The sequence below is a fragment of the Bos taurus genome, chromosome 16 (genome assembly GCF_002263795.3).
Source record: "Bos taurus isolate L1 Dominette 01449 registration number 42190680 breed Hereford chromosome 16, ARS-UCD2.0, whole genome shotgun sequence".
Classification (NCBI taxonomy): Eukaryota; Metazoa; Chordata; class Mammalia; order Artiodactyla; family Bovidae; genus Bos; species Bos taurus.
This window is the reverse complement of record NC_037343.1, coordinates 65,490,516-65,510,091: the sequence shown is the minus strand read 5'-3', so window position 1 is coordinate 65,510,091 and position 19,576 is coordinate 65,490,516. Positions and strand designations below refer to the sequence as shown.

Below are 19,576 nucleotides of genomic sequence, written 5' to 3'. Positions count from 1 at the left end.
ACATATCTCTATATTTAAAGTGAAGGAAAGTCTATAGGTATATGTCAGTAATAAAGTTCTTTGTCAACAAACTCCTATTTTAAATCTACAAGGCAAGATGCCCATCCATCACTTGATCCTCGATGGTGGAATATTCTATAGAGATTCTGTCCCATATATTTGGAGTGCTCGGTCTCCTAATAACCAAAATATCACAGAGAGCAAAGAGCTTCATATAAATGAAAATTACAAAGTTGGCTTAAAACTCAACATTCAGAAAACTAAGATCATGGCATCTGGTCCTATCACTTCATGGCAAATAGATGGGGAAACAGTGGAAACAGTGACAGACTTTATTTTGGGGGGCTCAAAATCACTGCAGATGGTGATTGCAGCCATGAAATTAAAAGATGATTGCTCCTTGGAAGAAAAATTATGACCAACCTAGACAGCATATTAAAAAGCAGAGACATTACTTTGCCAACAAAGGTCTGTCTAGTCAAAGCTATGGTTTTTCCAGTAGTGGAGAAGGCACTGGCACCCCACTCCAGTACTCTTGCCTGGAGAATCCCATGGATAGAGGAGCCTGGTGGGCTGCAGTCCATGGGGTCTCGAAGAGTCAGACACGACTGAGCGACTTCACTTTCACTTTTCACTTTCCTGCATTGGAGAAGGCAATGGCAACCCACTCCAGTGTTCTTGCCCGGAGAATCCCAGGGACGGGGGAGCCTGGTGGGCTGCTGTCTGTGGGGTCACACAGAGTCGGACATGACTGAAGTGGCTTAGCAGCATGTATGGATGTGAGAGTTGGACTATAAAGAAAGCTGAGCACCAAAGAATTGATGCTTTTGAACTGTGGTGTTGGAGAAGACTCTTGAGAGTCCCTTGGACAGCAAGGAGGTCCAACCAGTCCACCCTAAAGGAAATCAGTCCTGAATATCATTGGAAGGACTGATGCTGAAGCTGAAACTCCAATATTTTGGCCACCTGATGTGAAGAATTGACTCATTTGAAAAGACTGTGATGCTGGGGAAGATTGAAGGTGCGAGGCGAAGGGGAGGAGAAGGGGGCAACAGAGGATGAGATGGTTTGATGGCTGACTCAGTGGACATGAGTTTGAGTAAACTCTGGGAGTTGGTGGTGGACAGGGAGGCCTGGTGTGCTGCAGTCTATGGGGTCTCAAAGAGCTGGACATGACTGAGCGACTGAATTGAATCATTTGTAAAAACACAAGGCTTATCAATGCTCCCCAGTAAGTCCTTAGAGGCTATAAAATTCAATTAACACTTTTAGGAAAAGGATCAAATGTGTGTGTGTACACATACTTCAGAGCCATCCCCAAATATGCCACCTTTCACAGACTTTTGTCAAATCTCCCACAACATGTGGTAATAATATTTTCAAACATTTTAAAACATTAAGCTTTTAAAAAGTGGATGAGGCCTCTTTATTCAGTGGAAAATAGAGGCATGATTTAGAAGGCAGAATGTAACTGTCCAGAATGGAATACAGTCCAGTGATGAGTTCTCATGGCCTCTGGTAATGGGTGTTGTAACTGGTCTCCAAAAATGGCTCCCAACAATTCTTCCCCTGCCTGTAGGGTCAGACTCAAGAGATGGAGAGCCTTTGTGCTCCCTTGACTGAGTCTGGGTTGGTCTTGTGACTTGCTTTTGCTCAACAGAACGCAGCACAATTAACATTCTTGGACTTTCAAGCCCAGGCCTTAAGAGGGCTAGCAGCTTCTACTTCTTCTCCGGGCAGCTAGCTGCCTCATGAAAATGTGACTGCCTGATGGAAAGAGAGATCTGAAGCCATCATGGTCAGCTGAGCCCAGCTGACCTCCCAGCTGAATGCAACCGCGTGACTGAAAGTATTAGTTGCTCAGTCGTGTCTGACTCTTTGTGACCCCGTGGACTGTAGACCATCAGGCTCCTCTGTCCATGGCATTTCCCACGCAAGAATACTGGAGTGGGCAGCCACTCCCTTCTCCAGGGGATCTTCCCAACCCAGGGACTGAACCTGGGTCTTTTACATTGCAGGCAGATTCTTTACCATCTGGGCCACAAGGGAAGCATGACTGGAGCCCTGGCAGAAAGACAGCAGATGAATCCCAGCCATCCCACAGAATCCGGAGAAATAATAAATCAGTGCTGCTAAGTTTGGGATCCTTTGTGGGTGATAACAGATTAGTGAAACAATGGGTGACAAAAGATATCAAGTGGCTGAAAGTGAGTCCGATCCACCGTTCACCTGTGACCATTTGTGATTCTACTGGGATTTTGTAGACTTCTGCTTGCAAGCTAATCCAAGTGGAGAAACAGACAGGACCCTCTCTTGTCATATTCAGACTAGCATTCAGTAACATCTAGGTTACTGGTACTGATGTTCACTCTGGATTCTGACAATTCTACTCCCAGAATCCGGAAGGACTAGGAAAATTGTCTCCCTTGACTGGTACACAAAGCTCTCTCTCTCCCTGTATTCTTCCTTTTGTAACACCATGCCACAAACCTACAAATGTTGACATCAGAAAGAGTAATAAGATGATGAACGCTGGAGTGAATAAAACTTCCCTGTGAGTACTGGGGGATGAAGAGAAGCTGGCATAGACCTTAAATGCACTTGGTAGTGGTCTGTGTGGAGTCACACAGACAGCAATGTCTAGGCAGGCATGGGGTAGACTGAATTATTAGCCCCAATTCTTGACCCTTTTCTACAATCACACCCTTGCTATCAGTGTGCTATGGTCAGATGAACTTCTTTGCCCTCTATCTTTGAACCCTCTTATGTGACTCAATTTGGCTAATAAAATGTGGGTGCAAACAACAGTATGCCAAGTCCAAGTTCAAGCTTAAGAGGCATCATGTGTATTGTTTGCACTTTTACCCTTCTGAAAAAGAAGAGCATGTTCCCCTTGGCTCCTGGATCCCAGGAAGAAGTTGAGACATGGAACAGGGCCACTCCAGCTGACCAACTGCCTTGTGATCAAGAAAGATACGCTTATTGTTGAATGCCACTGAGATCCTGAGGCTGTCTATTACCCAGCAATAGTTGACTAATACAAGGCTTCTTTATTAGATGCCAACATTTGCAAACTACACACGAAACTTTAGAACAGAAAGTCTTCTTGGTTATAAAAATTGTAACCGTATTAGCAAAGAATGGTTAGATGGTTTCATTGCCAAGCAAAATAAAATACAATATATTAAGTATCAACAAATGAACTTACAAAACAGAAAGAGACAGGCTTAGAGAACAAACTTATGGCTGCTGGGAGGAAAGACAGGGATAAGGGATAGTTAGGGAGTTTGGGACTGACATGTACACAATGCTATATTTAAAATGGATAACCAACAATGACCTACTGTATAGCAAATGGAACTCTGCTCAATGTCATGTGGCAGCCTGGATGGGAGGGGAATTTGGGGGAGAATGGATACATATATATGTATGGCTGAGTCCTTTTACTGATCACCTGAAGCTACACGACCTTGTTTGTTAATTGGTTACACCCCAATACAAAATAAAAAGGTTTTATATATATACGCTGCTGCTGCTGCTAAGTCATTTCAGTCATGTCCAACTCTGTGTGACCCCACAGACAGCAGCCCACCAGGCTCCCCCGTCCCTGGGATTCTCCAGGCAAGAACACTGGAGTGGGTTGCCATTTCCTTCTCCAATGCATGAAAGTGAAAAGTGAAAGTGATGTCGCTCAGTCATGTCCGACTCTTAGTGACCTCATGGACTGCAGCCCACCAGGCTCCTCCATCCATGGGATTTTCCAGGCAAGAGTGCTGGAGTAGGGTACCGTTGCTTTCTCCGTTATATATATATATAGACTATCATTAAATTTTTGCTCTTACAAGTCTAAGATTATCTTTCTACAGGTTATGATTTAGTATTAAAAGTTCTCCATAATATAATCCTAACTTAGTTTTCTAACCAATTTCCTCTCGCTTATATTTTATATTCTATTCAAACTGTGTTACTTGGGGGGATGGGGGGAGGCTCAGGAGGGAGGGGATATATATACACACACATATGGCTGATTCACTTTGTTGTACAGCAGAAACAGACACAACTTTGTAAAGCAATTATACTTCATTTAAAAAAAAAAACTAGATTACTTGATTTTGTAAATTTTTTTGGATTACTTGTAATTTGTGAATATGTCACATCACCTTTAGCCTTTCCTCATCCAGTTCCTTCCTACACCCTTTATCCAACAGATTTAGATTCTCCATCCTTTAAGGCCAATTTCAGCTGTCATCTCCGTAAGAAATCTGTTCTGATCCCATCTTTTAAGGTAGTCTCTCCATCCCTCTTACTTTTATCATGATATGTATGTCTTTTCCTCTTCTGGTATTTGGCTTATTCTGCCTCATAACACTTCCTCATCCTCTTATAATGTTCTAGACAGCAAGGCTTATCTCTGTATCCTCCATGGCATTTAGCAAAGGGTCTGATACATCATGTACCAGCTAGTCAATAATTTTTCACAGTAAAGAATGGAAGACGGATAGGAGGTAGCCACGACACTGAAAATGGTTCGTGGACTTTGGAGTCAGAGATATCTGATTGTATTACTTAGTAGCTGAGCAGCTTTGGACCGGTTAGTCTCACTGTGCTCCAGCTCCCAAATCTGTAAGATTGGGATGGCACAGACTCCACAGGATTGTTGTGAAAATTCAACATGAAACTGAATGCAAAGGCTTCTCACTGCCTGACGTATGGTGGAAGCTCCGTAAGTGGTAGCTCTAATCACAAAAACGACAATGACACAGAATCTCACAAAGAAGTTGGTTTAAACAAATCTCTGACATTCAACTACTTCCTCTTAAAAGTTCAATTTTGAGAGTGACAGTAATAACTCTAGATCCTATGAGCAGTTTTCCCAGAAGGTGTGGTTTCAAAGATCTGGATTCTAGTTTTATTAACTCATTATCGACCTGGAGATTTTTGCAGAAACTAACACTGCAGCTGGCAGTCTTTTTTGGGGGGGGGAGGGTGGGCCTGGTCGAAAGTTTTTCTAACTAACACTTTACAGGTTATTTCATTCAATAGTTAGAACTGACACACCTGTAAAGTCTACTAATTTTTGTGAAATGTTGTCTTCAATCTATTCTTCTGTAGAAGCAAAGGAACGTTCTCCAGCACCATGGGTTTCATTTTTCACTTTCTGTATCAGAATGAATCACTAAGTATTTTTTGTTGTTTTGTTGGTCTAATATTTATATCATTTGAATCAGAACCATATTCTGAAGAACTATGATCTTCTGAGACACTTAGTACATACGTCACTCAGATAATCGGAGAAAGTATCTGCATAAAATTCACCGAAAAAATCCTCTTTGCTCAAAATTTTTCAGTGTGTCATTTTTGAAAATATTCAGTTCAGTCGCTCAGTCGTGTCTGACTCTTTGCAACCCCACGAACCACAGCATGCCAGGCCTCCCTGTCCATCACCAACTCCCGGAGTTCACCCAAACCCATGTCCATCAGGTCGGTGATGACATCCAACCATCTCATCCTCTGTCGTACCCTTCTCCTCCTGCCTCAATCTTTCCCAGCATCAGGGTCTTTTTCAGTGAGTCAGCTCTTCACATCAGGTGGCCAAAGTATTGAAGTTTCAGCTTCAATATCAGTCCCTCCGATGAACAACCAGGACTGATCTCCCTCAGAATGGACTGGTTGGATCTCCTTGCAATCCAAGACACTCTTAAGAGTCTTCTCCAACACAACAGTTCAAAAGCATCAATTCTTCGGCGCTCAGCTTTCTTTATAGTCCAACTCTCACATCCAACATGACCACTGGAAAAACCATAGCCTTGACTAGATGGACCTTTGATGGCAAAGTAATGTCTCTGCTTTTTAATACGCTGTCATCACTTTCCTTCCAAGGAGTAAGTGTCTTTTAATTTCATGGCTGCAGTCACCATCCGAAGTGATTTTGGAGCCCCCAAAAATAAAGTCTGACACTGTTTCCACTGTTTCCCCATCTATTTGCCATGAAGTGATGGGACCAGATGCCATGATCTTCATTTTCTGAATGTTGAGCTTTAGGCCAACTTTTTCACTCTCCTCTTTCACTTTCATCAAGAGGCTCTTTAGTTCTTCTTCACTTTCTGCCATAAGGGTGGTGTCATCTGCATATCTGAGGTTATTGATATTTCTCCCAGCAATCTTGATTCCAGCTTGTGCTTCTTCCAGCCCAGCATTTCTCATGATGTACTCTGCATATAAGTTAAATAAGCAGGGTGACAATATACAGCCTTGACAGACTCCTTTTCCTATTTGGAACCAGTCTGTTGTTCCATGTCCAGTTCTAACTGTTGCTTCCTGACCTGCATACAGGTTTCTCAAGAGGCAGGTCAGGTGGTCTGGTATTCCCATCTCTTTCAGAATTTTCCACAGTTTATTGTGATCCACATAGTCAAAGGCTTTGGCATAGTCAATAAAGCAGAAATACATGTTTTTCTGGAACTCTCTCGCTTTTTCGATGATCCAGCGGATGTTGGCAATTTGATCTCTGGTTCCTCTGCCTTTTCTAAAACCAGCTTAAACATCTGGAAGTTCACAGTTCACATATTACTGAAGCCTGGCTTGGAGAATTTTGAGCATTTACTTTACTAGCGCGTGAGATGAGTGCAATTGTGCAGTAGTTTGAGCATTCTTTGGCATTGCCTTTCTTTGGGATTGGAATGAAAACTGACCTTTTCCAGTTCTGTGGCCACTGCTGGGTTTTCCATATTTGCTGGCATATTGAGTGCAACACTTTCACAGCATCTTCTTTCAGGATTTGAAATAGCTCAACTGGAATTCCATCACCTCCACTAGCTTTGTTTGTAGTGATGCTTCCTAAGGCCCACTTGACTTCCCATTCCAGGATGTCTGTCTCTAGGTGAGTGATCACACCATCATGATTATCTGGGTCATGAAGATCTTTTTTGTACAGTTCTTCTGTGTATTCTTGCCACCTCTTCTTAATATCTTCTGCTTCTGTTAGGTCCCTACCATTTCTGTCCTTTATTGAGCCCATCTTTGCATGAAATGTTCCCTTGGTATCTCTAATTTTCTTGAAGAGATCTCTAGTCTTTCCTGTTTTATTGTTTTCCTCTGTTTCTTTGCACTGATCACTGAGGAAAGCTTTCTTATCTCTCCTTGCTATTCTTTGGAACTCTGCATTCAAATGGGTATATCTTTCCTTTTCTCCTTTGCTTTCACTTCCCTTCTTTTCACAGCTATTTGTAAGGCCTTCTCAGACAGCCATTTTGCTTTTTTGCATTTTTTTTTTTCTTGGGGATGGTCTTGATTCCTGTCTCCTGTATAATGTCACAAACTTCCATCCATAGTTCATCAGGCACTCTATCAAATCTAGTGAAAATTTTATGTTTATGATATACACAAGGTTGGAACAAAAACCTAACGGAGCAATATGTGAATGATAATGACAGTCAAGTTGTATAAAGAACCTTGATCAATTTTAAGCTCTAACAACTTTGCACAGTGATGTTTATTGTATTACCGTCTAAAAATGCAGTGATATGTCTCCGGTCAGTAATGTGCTAAGATGCTCATATATTACCTCACAGTTCTTGGTTCTGTAGGTAGGGCCCACTAGACGCAAGTTTGCTCCAGGCAACAAATACATCTCCTTGAAACAAACCAAAGGGAATCCTTCTTCCTCCGTATATAAGAGTCTACTTGTAATAGAGCATTATCCCTTCCGCAGTGTTCCCAATGCTTCCCCAGGGAACTGAAGCAGCCATTGCAACGGATCAAAGGCTAGAGACTAAAATGCCATAGAAGCTCTTGATAGAGACTGAATAGTGCAACTTGAGTTGTTTACATGTAAACATTGTTTCAATAAGATTCTTTAATGAATAAGAGATGAAGAAGTGCTCTTATGAATAAAAGTGCCATGCAAATGTTAATGGCAATTATTGTTATAGTAATTCAGCAAAAACGGTTTCATCTTCTCTGACTAACTGGAATCTGGTACAAACACATAGCTACTATTCATCGGGGGTAATCACTAATCTTGACAAACTCAAGATTAGGCAAACTCAAAACCTGTGAATGGCCAGACACGGAACACTGGCGAGTGAACTGGGGTTGCTGTGCATTAACAGGGAAAGCTTAGCAGTTTATTGGAGACATTGCCTGACTGAGTGGGGAATTTGTACCCCACCCCACCAACTGCTGCCTCAGGAAATGGAAAATCTGTGTTGCTAGATCTTCTCAAGAAATCTGGGGTTTTGTGTGGAACATCCTGATTTTTAAAAGTTGTCTTTCATTTTATTTTAAAAATTCTCTGGGGGCCAAAGAAAATCCAGATGTGGCCATGGGCTGGCACTTTGTGACCTTTGCATTGCACAGTCTCAACTCACTATGAATCATCAGAGATGGTTAAAAGATGATTTCTAAATTCACGGCAATTGTATTTTTGGATCCGAGGATTTGTAATTCACATAAACTTACAATAAACTCCAAGAAACACCACATTCCCTCAGTTATAAATCTTCAGCCTTGGACCTTCATGTTTCAGTCCCACAATTCTGGACCAGAACACCTGTGGCCACTGTCCGATGTACCTAAGTCCTATGAGTTCTGCAAAGCTTGATTTAAATGTGAGCTGTGTATAAAACCTCCATGGTCCTCCTCAAAGTCTTCCGGGTATAAATTATGATGAAACTGTCCAGTGTAAAAGATCTGCATCAATTTTTCTCATATCTCATCGGCCCTTTACCCGCTCCCCCTGTCAAATGGAACACCACCATGACACTGCAGTTACTCACTCCTGCGAACACGAAAGGCCTAGATCAAGGGGGCCAAGAATGAAGCTCAATGGCACTTACCGCCAAACACATCTCCGTTCTGGTAGTTCTTCCCTTTCTGGGCTTCCTCTTCGTTTTGAACAGTGGCAACATGCTTGGCGGAGGCACAGCCCATAGTCTCATTCGGTCAGCTTCCGCCGGGCTGAACTGCAAATCATCTCTACAGGCACGGGGACATGTTGTTTTTCTTTAGACGCAGGGAAAATCCACCTTCTTGCTGAGTCGGTCAAGATGGGTGCACCTGGAAGAAGACAGCGCCAGATCAGAATGCATAACACGAAGCCCGTGTCTTCGCGTCCCCAGTGTTTCTTGCCTCAGTCTACTGGATGGGGGTGCAACCAGGCACTGCAGACGAAACACAGCATGGTCATTCTCATCTCAACCTGCGCTAGGAAAGCAGGGTTGGAAGGCCTGTGCCCTGCACAACACGTGGCCGGACATTTTGAGGAGATAAAACATTTCTCTTTATTTATTCTGATAAATATTTGAGCGCTCCTGCTTGCCACATATAAACTTGAAAGGCCATCTAGGTTTGTTAACGTTCTGGAATCTCAGAAACCTTCAGAGGAAGGGCAGCACATGGATGGGACCCACTGAGTTCGGAAGGCTGGGAAGTCCTCCATCTTTCTCCTCTGGCCCTCTAGCCAGCAACTCCAGCAACTCCAGTTTCGCCTGGAGGGAGTGAGCTGGAACATAGGCTAGTTTATGCATTTCTGGTAGGTTCTAAAAAATGACTCAATATTTTATCAGAGGCGACACTGTTTGGGAAGGAAGGAGATGGGAGAGATGTACTGACATTTTTTAAATCTCATATACAATACAATGTATTAAGTACCATGATAAACATATCACAGGAATCTATGGCAATGCAGAATTCAAAAAAAAATAGATTAAATTGTGATCGGGCAAAAGCAGGAACTAAAAGAAGAAGTGATATTTTGTAGCGTCTTAAAGTTTGGTAGAAACTTGCCAGGCTTGAAAGGATAGTAGCATCATCCAAATGTAAAGAACTGCCTGAGCTAAGACACTGGAGTGTGGAAGAGCATGGTGTGTGTGTGTGTGTGTGTGTGTGTGTGCACACGCGTGCATGCACATGTGTGTTCAGAGGGGTCGAGTGGGGGTGGGGCAGGGAAGAGGACTGCACTGCTGAGGCTTGTGAAGGGCCTGGAGGAAGCCTTGCTAACTTTACCCAATTTAATAAAGATAAATATAAGATGTCGCAAGATAGAGGAAGTCCATTTGATCCAAATCTGAGAAGACTTTGAGAGATACTGAATTAGTAGCATTCAAATCCTTTCTGTCAACCTACTACAGTGTTTAAAGAAACAGTACTGAAATATGAGACAAGAAGAAGCGGAGACAGGACTCAGTTCCAAAACTCCTCTCCAAGCAGGCGGCTGCCAAGGGCTGTGGCTTTGCCCTACAGGGCAGCACTGTCTCAGGGTCCACCTCCCCCTCATTCTGCATCATCAGGTAAGGTGACAGGGTGGGTTCCCAGAATGAATTCCTTACTTCCCAAAGCGGAATGTGGGGAAACAACTTCACGCATACACAAGACAGCGACCTGAAGTGGAAAGGAAGCCTCCCGTCCTCTTCCAGTCTGTTGCCGCCTCCTCATAACAAAAGTGAAAACAGGAAGGAGAGTGGGAACCCTAGCGAAATCCTGAAGGACAACAGGAATTCAGAGACAGTTTGCAACCCTCCTCTCTGGGAGTCCCCTTGCTTTTCTTTTCCTCATTCCTATTTCGTGTGGACAGCTTCACAAGCTACCCAAGAAATTAATGTAAGAATCTAAGATGTGAATTATTCTTTGCTTCTCCCCAAAAGCATTGTGTGCTGTTTCTTCTGTTTTAAAAGCTGTGTTTGTTTGTAGCAACAAATCTTACTTGAATTTGAAAAGTTGAAGTCACATGAAAAATCACATTGCAGAGGGCAAACAAAAATAAAACATATTTTAAAACTTGTCAAAGGATTTCTCTGTTACTCAGGCGTGGAAGTGAGGGGCATGTTAACAAGCAGATTAGGTATGATTCTAATTAGACACTTAAAATTCAAGTGATGACTCGGGAAGTCTTCATTTAATTGTATTTTTTTTAAAAGCATGATCAATCAAAATGAGTTCTCTCCAAATCACAGTTAGGTGCAGATTTTGTTTCTGAAACACACACATTATGTATTTTATTACAGTAATTCAATTTTAAGAGTGAAGTTTTCCAATTTTACAACTTCATGAGGAATATATTTTAATATTTTGTCCATTTCAAAGGAGATAATTATGAAATTATCTGAGAGGCAGAAGATCCACAATTCTCAAAATGAACCATGGAGTACTGGGGAGTTTTTTTTTACTATGTCATCAGGACTCCGCACATAAACCATTGTGCATTCATTCATTCATTCAACAGATATTTACTGAAAAATACTAAGTGACAGACACGTTTTTGGAAGACCCTGTGTAGAGAAACATAAACAGGACCAGTCTCCTCCCTGTCCCTATAACATGAACACTCAGAGAAAGGAGATTATGAGAAAGACCAGTTTCACAATGTGGTACAGCAACTGCCAGTCAAATATAGGATGACCGGGGAATTCACCCCACAGGTACCTGATTCAGCCTTGAAATCATGAATGTCAAGAAAAGTTGGATTTGAGATCTGACCACAGCTGAATAAACATCACTAAACCACCCCCCTCCCCTACAAACTACATTTCTTTTATAGTCTGATGTAATGTCAAGGTTTCATGTCTACTGAAAATTCTCTTACTTATGTTAATCCAACTGCGACCTCAAATTGAGGAGACCTTCAGAAATGAACCCCTACCGACTGCCACCATCATCTGCTCAAAGTTTCCCTGGGGTTTCCCTTGTGGTCCAGGGGATGAGAATCCACCTGTGAATGCAGGAGACGTGGGTTCCATCCCTGGTCTGGGGAGATCCCATGGATTGTGAACAGCTAAGTCTGTGCCACAACTACTCAGCCTGTGCTCAAGAGCCAGGGAATTGCAACTCCTGAGGCCCACGCACCTGTGCCTGTGCTCGGTCACAAGAGAAGCTGTTGCAAAGAGAAGCCTGTGAACTGCAACTAGAGAGTAAAACTAGAGTCGCCCCCAGTCACCTGAACTACAGAAAACCTGAGGGCAGCAACCCAGACCCGCTGCGACCAAAACTAAAGAGATAAATAAATTTTTTTTTAATAAAAGAAAGCTACCCTTCAGTTTCTACTTACTACCTTTCACATAAATCCAAGCATATTTTTTTAATTTCCACTTTTCCATGAGTTTTCTTCAGCTTATCTCTCCCAGCTCCCACATCATCTACTCATTGATGCCCCTGAAACTACCCCACTTAGGGAAGGCTTAGGGTGCAAATGAGCATGGAGAGACCCGAGTACCGAGCAGACAGTCTCGTTCTCACATATTGTCATTAACAGCATGTTATTTATTTCTGAAGTCACAGATCACAGGCTGAGAATTAAACTGAAGCATTTCTTTGATGGGATCTTCTAATACCAAGTCTCACTGAGGATGATTTTTTAAAAACTAAATAATCTATATGTAAGATCATCAGTTCAGTCGTGTCCAGCTCTTTGCGACCCCATGGACTGCAGCACACCAGACTTCCCTGTCCATCACCAACTCCCAGAGCTTAGTCAAACTCATGTCCATTGAGTTGGTGATGCCATCCAACCATCTCATCCTCTATCGTCCCCTTCTCCTGCCTTTCAGGAGATGTAAGATCATCATGCAGCTCAAAAACATGGGGTCCAATTAATAGCCCACATGAGTGTGTGTTAGTTGCTCAGTTGTGACTGATTTTTTGCAACCCCATGGACCGTAGCCCATCAGGCTCCTCTGTCCATGGAATTCTTTAGGCAAAAACTTTGTGTATAAATCTCCCCAAGTGGCTGAATGGCTATATTATCGTATATCACGAAATTAGAAGCTGCAAATCCCTCTCCACAAGGTTACACACTAAATCAATACCACACCATCTTTTAACTTATTTTAATTTATTTTTGGCTGTGCTGGGTCTTCCTTGCTGCACTGGCTTTTCTCTAGTTGCGGTGAGCGGGGCTTTATTTTAGATGTGGTGGGAGGGCTTCTCACTGTGGTGGCTTTCCTTATTTCGGAGCACGGGCTCTAGAGCTTGTGAGCTTCAGTAGTGGTGGCACCTGGGTGCAGCAACTGTGGTTTGTAGGCTCCAGAGAACAGGCTCAATAGTTGTGGCTCATGGGCTTAGTTGCTCCTTGGCATGTGGGATCTTCCCGGACCAGGGATTGAACCTGTGTCTCCTGCTTTGGCAAGCGGATTCTTGACCACTGAGCCACCACGGAAGCCCTCTCGCCAACTTTACAGGATATTTTTCATGCTTTGATACAATTTGTAAATCCAATTCAAAAATTTTCAAAAGAACTCACAAATCTGTAATCATGCATGTTTATCCCTCCCCTCCTTACACTATGCCTCAAGGCTCCTCAGGTACTATTGTAGATATCCACATGGGAATTATTGTTCCAGGACACTTCACATTGTAACATGAAGAGGTTCTTTCCTGTACCTAAGTCCTTACTTTTTTATGTGATACATTTGCACTTTTATAAGAAAAGATTATGGATTTATGATGACTTTTTTCTTTTTTTCAATGCAGATGATCTCTCTCTTTTTTTTTTTAATTTTTCCAGCTTTATGGAAGAACAATTAACAAAACTAAAATTTACTGAAAGCATTCAAGGGAATACTTCAATATACTATATTTGTGAAGGGATTCCCACCAAGTTAATTAACATATTTATCACTTCATATATTTACTCTTTTAAAATGAGAACACAGTTCTACTCTCTCAGCAACTTCCAATCATACAATATGGTGTCATTAACTATAGTCACCATGTGATACCCTAGACCTTATTCATCTACGACTAAAAGTTTGTACACTTTTATCAGTCTCAACTTATTTCTCCCAGCCTCTGGCAACCACAATTTTACCCTCCATTTGTATGAGTTTGACTTTTTAAATTTTAAGATTCTACGCAGGCTTCCCTGGCTCAGTGGTAAAGAATCTGCCTGCCAATGCAGGAGACAGAGGTTCAATCCCTGGTCTGGGAAGATCCCAGATGCCGCGGAGCAACTAAGCCTGTGCACCACAACTATTGAGACTGTGCTCTGGAGCTTGGGAGCCACAACCACGGAAGCCCGCACTCCCCAGAGCTCATGCTCTGCAACAAGAGAAGCCACCACAGTAAGGAGCCTGCACAGTGCAAGAAAGAGCGGCCCCCGCTCACCACAACTCGAGAAGAACCTGCACAGCAAGGAGGATCCAGCACAGCCAAAATAAATAGATTAAAAGGGAAAAAAAAAGATCCTGCGCAAAAGTAATACCATGCAGTATCTGTCTTTCTCTGTCTGGCTTACTTCACTTAGCGTAATTTCTTCCAGGTTCATCCATATAGTTGCAACTGGTAGGATTTCCTTCATAATCGGGCTGAATCATATTCCTCTGTGTGAGTGTGTGTGTGTGACATTTTCTTGATTCATTCACTGAAGGACACTTAGGTTGCTTCCACACCTTGACTATTGTGAATAATGCTGCAATAAATGGAAGTGCAGATATCCCTTCAAGATAATAATTACATATTTGTGGATGGCTTTTTCCTTTACCTTAACTTTATGAACTGGAATCATAACTTTGTCAGAAAAAAAAACCTACTTCCATAAAATTGGGAAGGAATAAAATATGCAAAATCTGTTTTAAGAAAAATCAGAGAAATATCTGACCTTTTTTTAAACAAAGGTTATGCAAAATATTTCTGCTTACATAATATTATGGATAATTTCACATTTCACCAATTAATCATGGATTTTTTCATTTTGGATGGAAAAGTCAAAAATACTGTAGACAGTTCTCTTGTTAAAAGAGATACTTCTAAAAAATGAATTAAAAATTATAAACTCCATAAAGAAACCCTAGGCCAGAAAGAACGTGAAGGCACCACATGGAGCTTGGAGAACTGGAGAAAAATTGAATTCTGATTGCAATGGGCACACAGAGAGCTATGAAGTCAGCAGTTAAGAAAAAGATAATAGGCACATTATTAATAGATCAGGAGCAAAGTGTCCCCCCTTTCTTCCTTTGATTAAAAAGGGAAATCAAGACAAGGCAACATCTAAAAACTCCTTTCTTTTATTGAAGAAAGAGCCAACATCCAAGCTCCACAAAGAAAAAAATATATATATAAATAACTAATCAGTCTGCGTGCCCATCTGTTCTGCTTCGCTGTAATGAGTGTTAATACAGCAGCCCACTGGGGGGAAGAAGAAAGACTGCTAAAAGGGATTTCTCATTTTGAAGCTCTGGTATCCTTGGGCTACTGTTAACACCATTTCACATTTCATTGTGCATGTTAAAGATAATACACAAAGAGATGCCACATGTGACATGTGGATAGTCTGGAAAAGTCAAACCTCCCTATTGCCCAGGATTTGCTGGCATCACAAAAGATATTCATTCCTCGCCTCACACTCATTTGGTGACATGGCAATTGACAACATGCTGTTAATGCCAAAGAAATAGGAATATCTGCTTCTTCTTTCTCTACGGGAAAACTCTCACTTTTTCAAATAATAATTGTACAGAGATATCTCTCAGAAACATAACAATAGTAAGTCCTATACATTTCTGATGGATTTCTGCAGTGGGGGATTGCGACAAGGAGGCAAGGTGACAAGTGGAAAGAGAATTAGAGGGGGAGTGAGGATGCTGAGCTCTGGTCTCAGGCATCACACACCTCTCTCGGTACCAAGGCTGGGCTTCCTCTCTCTGAGCCTTTTCCTTTGATTCTACGATCTACCTGAACATAAATCCAAATGATGCTGAAGAATGAAATTACCACTTGTAAAAAGGCCATTTCTTACCTAGACTCAATTTATTTACAAACTTTGTTTCAACATTTACCCAGTTAAGATATACTTGCAATTTTTTTCCCCAAAATATTTCAGGAAGCCCTTTGAAGTCTAAAGATTATTGCCAATTATGTTTTGGCCCAAGGGTGTTGATTTCAATTACATATCCAGTGAAAAAATGAACAAGGCTTGGCCATCTTATTTTCTCTTTTCTATTCTGCCTTTCATAGACAAAAATATATTTTTTAAAATGTTTCTTACAGAGAGTTGGATGGGAAAAGCTTGTGGTAAAACTGTTCTTCAGCTAAGGATTTTAGAGTTTGGTGTCTTTACCCTGTAGCCAAAAACTCTATTCCTGTATTGACTACATGTGTTCACACAAGTTCATGCATGGCTGACACTATTTCTGGGAAGGCAAGAGAGGAAAACACCTGATCCCGATAAAGACTCGGCATCCACACCAGGGTGAAGCTATGCAGAAGAATCACTCTGTTCCTCGATTTGTTCCTCTGTGATCAAGGCCAATGGCAGATACTCCTGGACTCTGAAGTCTACCTTTTCCCCTTCTTTGTTCACGTATGCTCAGTTGTGTCTGACCCTTTGCAACCCCATGGATTGCAGCCCATCCGGCTCCTCTCTTCATGGAATTTTCCAGGCAAGAATACTAAAGCAGCGTTGCCATTTTCTACACCAAGGGATCTTCCCAACCCAGGGATTGAACCCATGTCTCTTGAGTTTCCTGAATTGGCCGGCAGATTCTTTACCACTGCACCACCTGGGAAAAGCCCTTTCCCACTTTCAAGACTTGGAATATCAAAGGGATTTCCAGGAAGTTGCCAACCTGTGTCAGTGAGGAACCTTCTATGCCCAGACACCCATGACTGGCATCTTTTGCCAGCTGTGCTACCTGGTTCATCATGTCACCTGGGACAGATCTATGTGGCTTCCTTACCAGTATCCTAATAATAACAGCTGTTCTCCCTCTTTTACGGGTTTTTTGGAAACCTAGGTAGATTGTGACATGCTTTGCAAGGCTCTTATAAATGCAAGGTAATCTTTTGTTGCGTGCACTCTGCTCTGCCACGTGCCTGCCATTACTTATCAGCCTCATGGCTTTTCAGGAGCCTTGGGTGCAGTCAGTTTGCCCAGAGGGATCCCCATATGTGGCCCTGGAGAAAATGAGAGAAAAACAGATGGAAAGGAAAGAATAAAGATCAAAAAAATGACTAGAACATGTAAGTTCTAAGTACGAAGTACTAAAGGGGCAAATCTGATTTTAATCTAAGCACAAAAAATCACGATTCTTCCCAAATAGCCAGTGAAGGATGAACTGGGTGACCTGTGTGTTGAGACATATTGTAGAAGAACAGACATGATTCCTGCCTTTGAAGGGCTAGCATTCAGACAGGGCTAACGGACCATAAACATAATAAAGTAAAAGAAAATTCCAACTTCTAATGTACACTACAGGGGAAGAAATGATGGGAGATGTTCTCTGAAGTCACCGCATATTTCAAGCTAATTACGTTAGTGCTTGTCTCAGCTATTTATCTATTTTTGGCTGCGCTGGGCCTTTGCTACTGTGTGTGGGCTTTCTCCAGTGGCAGCCGGCAGGGGCTACTCTCTAGCCGTGGAGTGCGGGCTGCTCACAGCCGCGGCTTCTCTTGTGGAGCAAGGGCTCTAGGCCCCGTGGGCTTGGTAGCTGTGGCTCCCTCAAGCTTAGCTGCACTCCAGCATGTGGGATCTTCCCAGGCTAGGGATTGAACCCGGGGTCTCCTGGACCACCAGGGAAGTTCTCAGCTTTGTTTAATGCAACAAGAGATGTAGAAACACCCAGCATAACGTGCTACCCTTAGCAGACCCTGGGTGAGAGACCCTCATTTACTGACGAAGAAGACAGTTAAACACATGTTGTGAGCTGCTGATCCTTTAACACCATAAACTACAACAGAACTGCAGCTGGATTGTGTGATAGTCGCTCAGTCGTGTCCTCTTTGTGATGCCATGGACTGCAGCCCGCCAGGCTCCTTTGTCCATGGAATTCTCCAGGCAAGAATACTGGAGTGGGTTGCTGTTCCCCTCTCCACGGGATCTTCCCGGCCTAGGGATTGAACCTGGGTCTCCCACACTGTAAGCAGGTTCTTTACCAGCTGAGCCACCAGGGAAGCATTCCTTGGAAATCTGAGTCTTACTTCTGTGGTGCTGAAGACAAGAGTTGAATGCCACTGTTCTTTGATGCACACACTGGGAAAGCACATGGGATGTTTTCCTCACTGAATTACAAAGACAACTTTTATACAAGGCTACTGTGTTCCACCGGAGAAGGCAATGGCACCCCACTCCAGTACTCTTGCCTGGAAAATCCCATGGATGGAGGAGCCTGGTAGGCTGCAGTCCATGGGGTCGCCAAGAGTCGGATACGACTGAGCGACTTCCTTTTCACTTTTCTTTTTCATGCATTGGAGAAGGAAATGGCAACCCACTCCAGTGTTCTTGCCTGGAGAATCCCAGGGTCAGGGGACCCTGGTGGGCTGCCGTCTATGGGGTCGCACAGAGTCAGACACAACTGAAGCGACTTAGCAGCAGCAGCAGTGTGTTCCACATTTCTCATTCAATTTAATCTCTAAACTTCAGCCTTAAACAGATTACTGTGGTAGATAAAAAAGAAATACGACCAACCAACACATAAGATATGAATTATCTAAACTAACCATCAGGAGAAAATGTGAGAATCCTTTAAAAATAAAAAAGCCAGCTGATATTTCACTTGTGGATTTTGGTTCTAATATTTGAGTATGTGTATGTTTCATATCCTCAGAACTATAAAAACTTTCAGCAATGTAGTGTAGCAATACTTTGATAAGATCTGAATGCTAGAAATGGAAAAAGTATTTCTCTCAAAATCTAAAGGCACATTCCTCTTTCCTCCCACAGCAACCTCTTTCCTTTTCCCTCCCTGCCACAATAAGTGAACCCATCTATCAGAGACCACTATAAACTCTGGCCTAAGATCTCTTTCCTTGTGCTTTGCCTCAGGCCACACAATCCTAGGTCTGAGGAGAAGCCAGCAATGATCTAGTGATTGAGTAAATCCATCACTTTCCTGCTGGGCAGACGGCTATTCACTGAAATGAGTGTCCCTAAGAGAAAGCTTTGGCTGCCTGCTAGAACCTTCAAGTTCTATCCAGAACAGCTCCATTTCTGGAAATGCCCTGAAAACCTAGAGAAGGCAAATAGATAAAAACTCTTTGTTGGTGAAGGGCTCAATTTCTCTCTTACACATACAGAATAAAAATTCTGATGATGCAAAGATCACCTCTGGTGATCTTGTCATTTTGTAAAGGAAAGGAGTTGGGTGGCTTTGGGCAAGTTATTGACTTCAGAGGGCCTTGAGATCTCATTTATGGGATGGATAAGACCACATGAATTTTGAGGGAGTAGATGAGACGATATACGTAACCAGCATAGCACAGCACCTGGCAGTCAGCAAGTCATCATTACGTGACGTTACTGCCACTCTCACGACCATCATCACGGCTGTGACGGTGACGAACTTTGCGAAGAAAGGGGCAGGGGCAAAAGAGACCAGAAAGAAGGGACAGAAGAGGGATGAGAGGTCGACTGTGGCAGCTTAGCTCTTCTTAGGAACAAAACCAAAGCAGGCAGACGGAATGCAGATGGAGACCAAGAGACAGCAGCTCTGCAGCAGGAGAGACTCATGGCCTCACTGCAGCAGTGCCCGCGTCTCTGCAGCGCTGGGGGTGGGCAGGCCAGCCCCCGTGGGGACGTCCCAGGGCTCTGAAGGCAGAGGCCGCTGTGTGCAGACAAGCTGAAGGTCAGTGAGTTTGGTCACAGCTGGAT

The 19,576-nt window shown here is 42.8% G+C and overlaps 1 protein-coding gene across 3 annotated transcripts in view; it reads right to left on the bottom strand.

Annotated features, from left to right (window-relative positions):
- Positions 1-19,576, bottom strand: part of C16H1orf21 (chromosome 16 C1orf21 homolog) — a 242,347-nt gene that overhangs the window by 145,598 nt on the left and 77,173 nt on the right. For all 3 annotated transcript variants that reach the window (XM_024976541.2, XM_024976540.2, NM_001081547.1), the window contains one exon: positions 8,838-9,057. In XM_024976541.2, coding sequence (XP_024832309.1) covers positions 8,838-8,931 — 94 coding nt within the window. In that variant the 5' untranslated portion in view covers positions 8,932-9,057. The remainder of the gene's footprint in view (positions 1-8,837; positions 9,058-19,576) is intronic.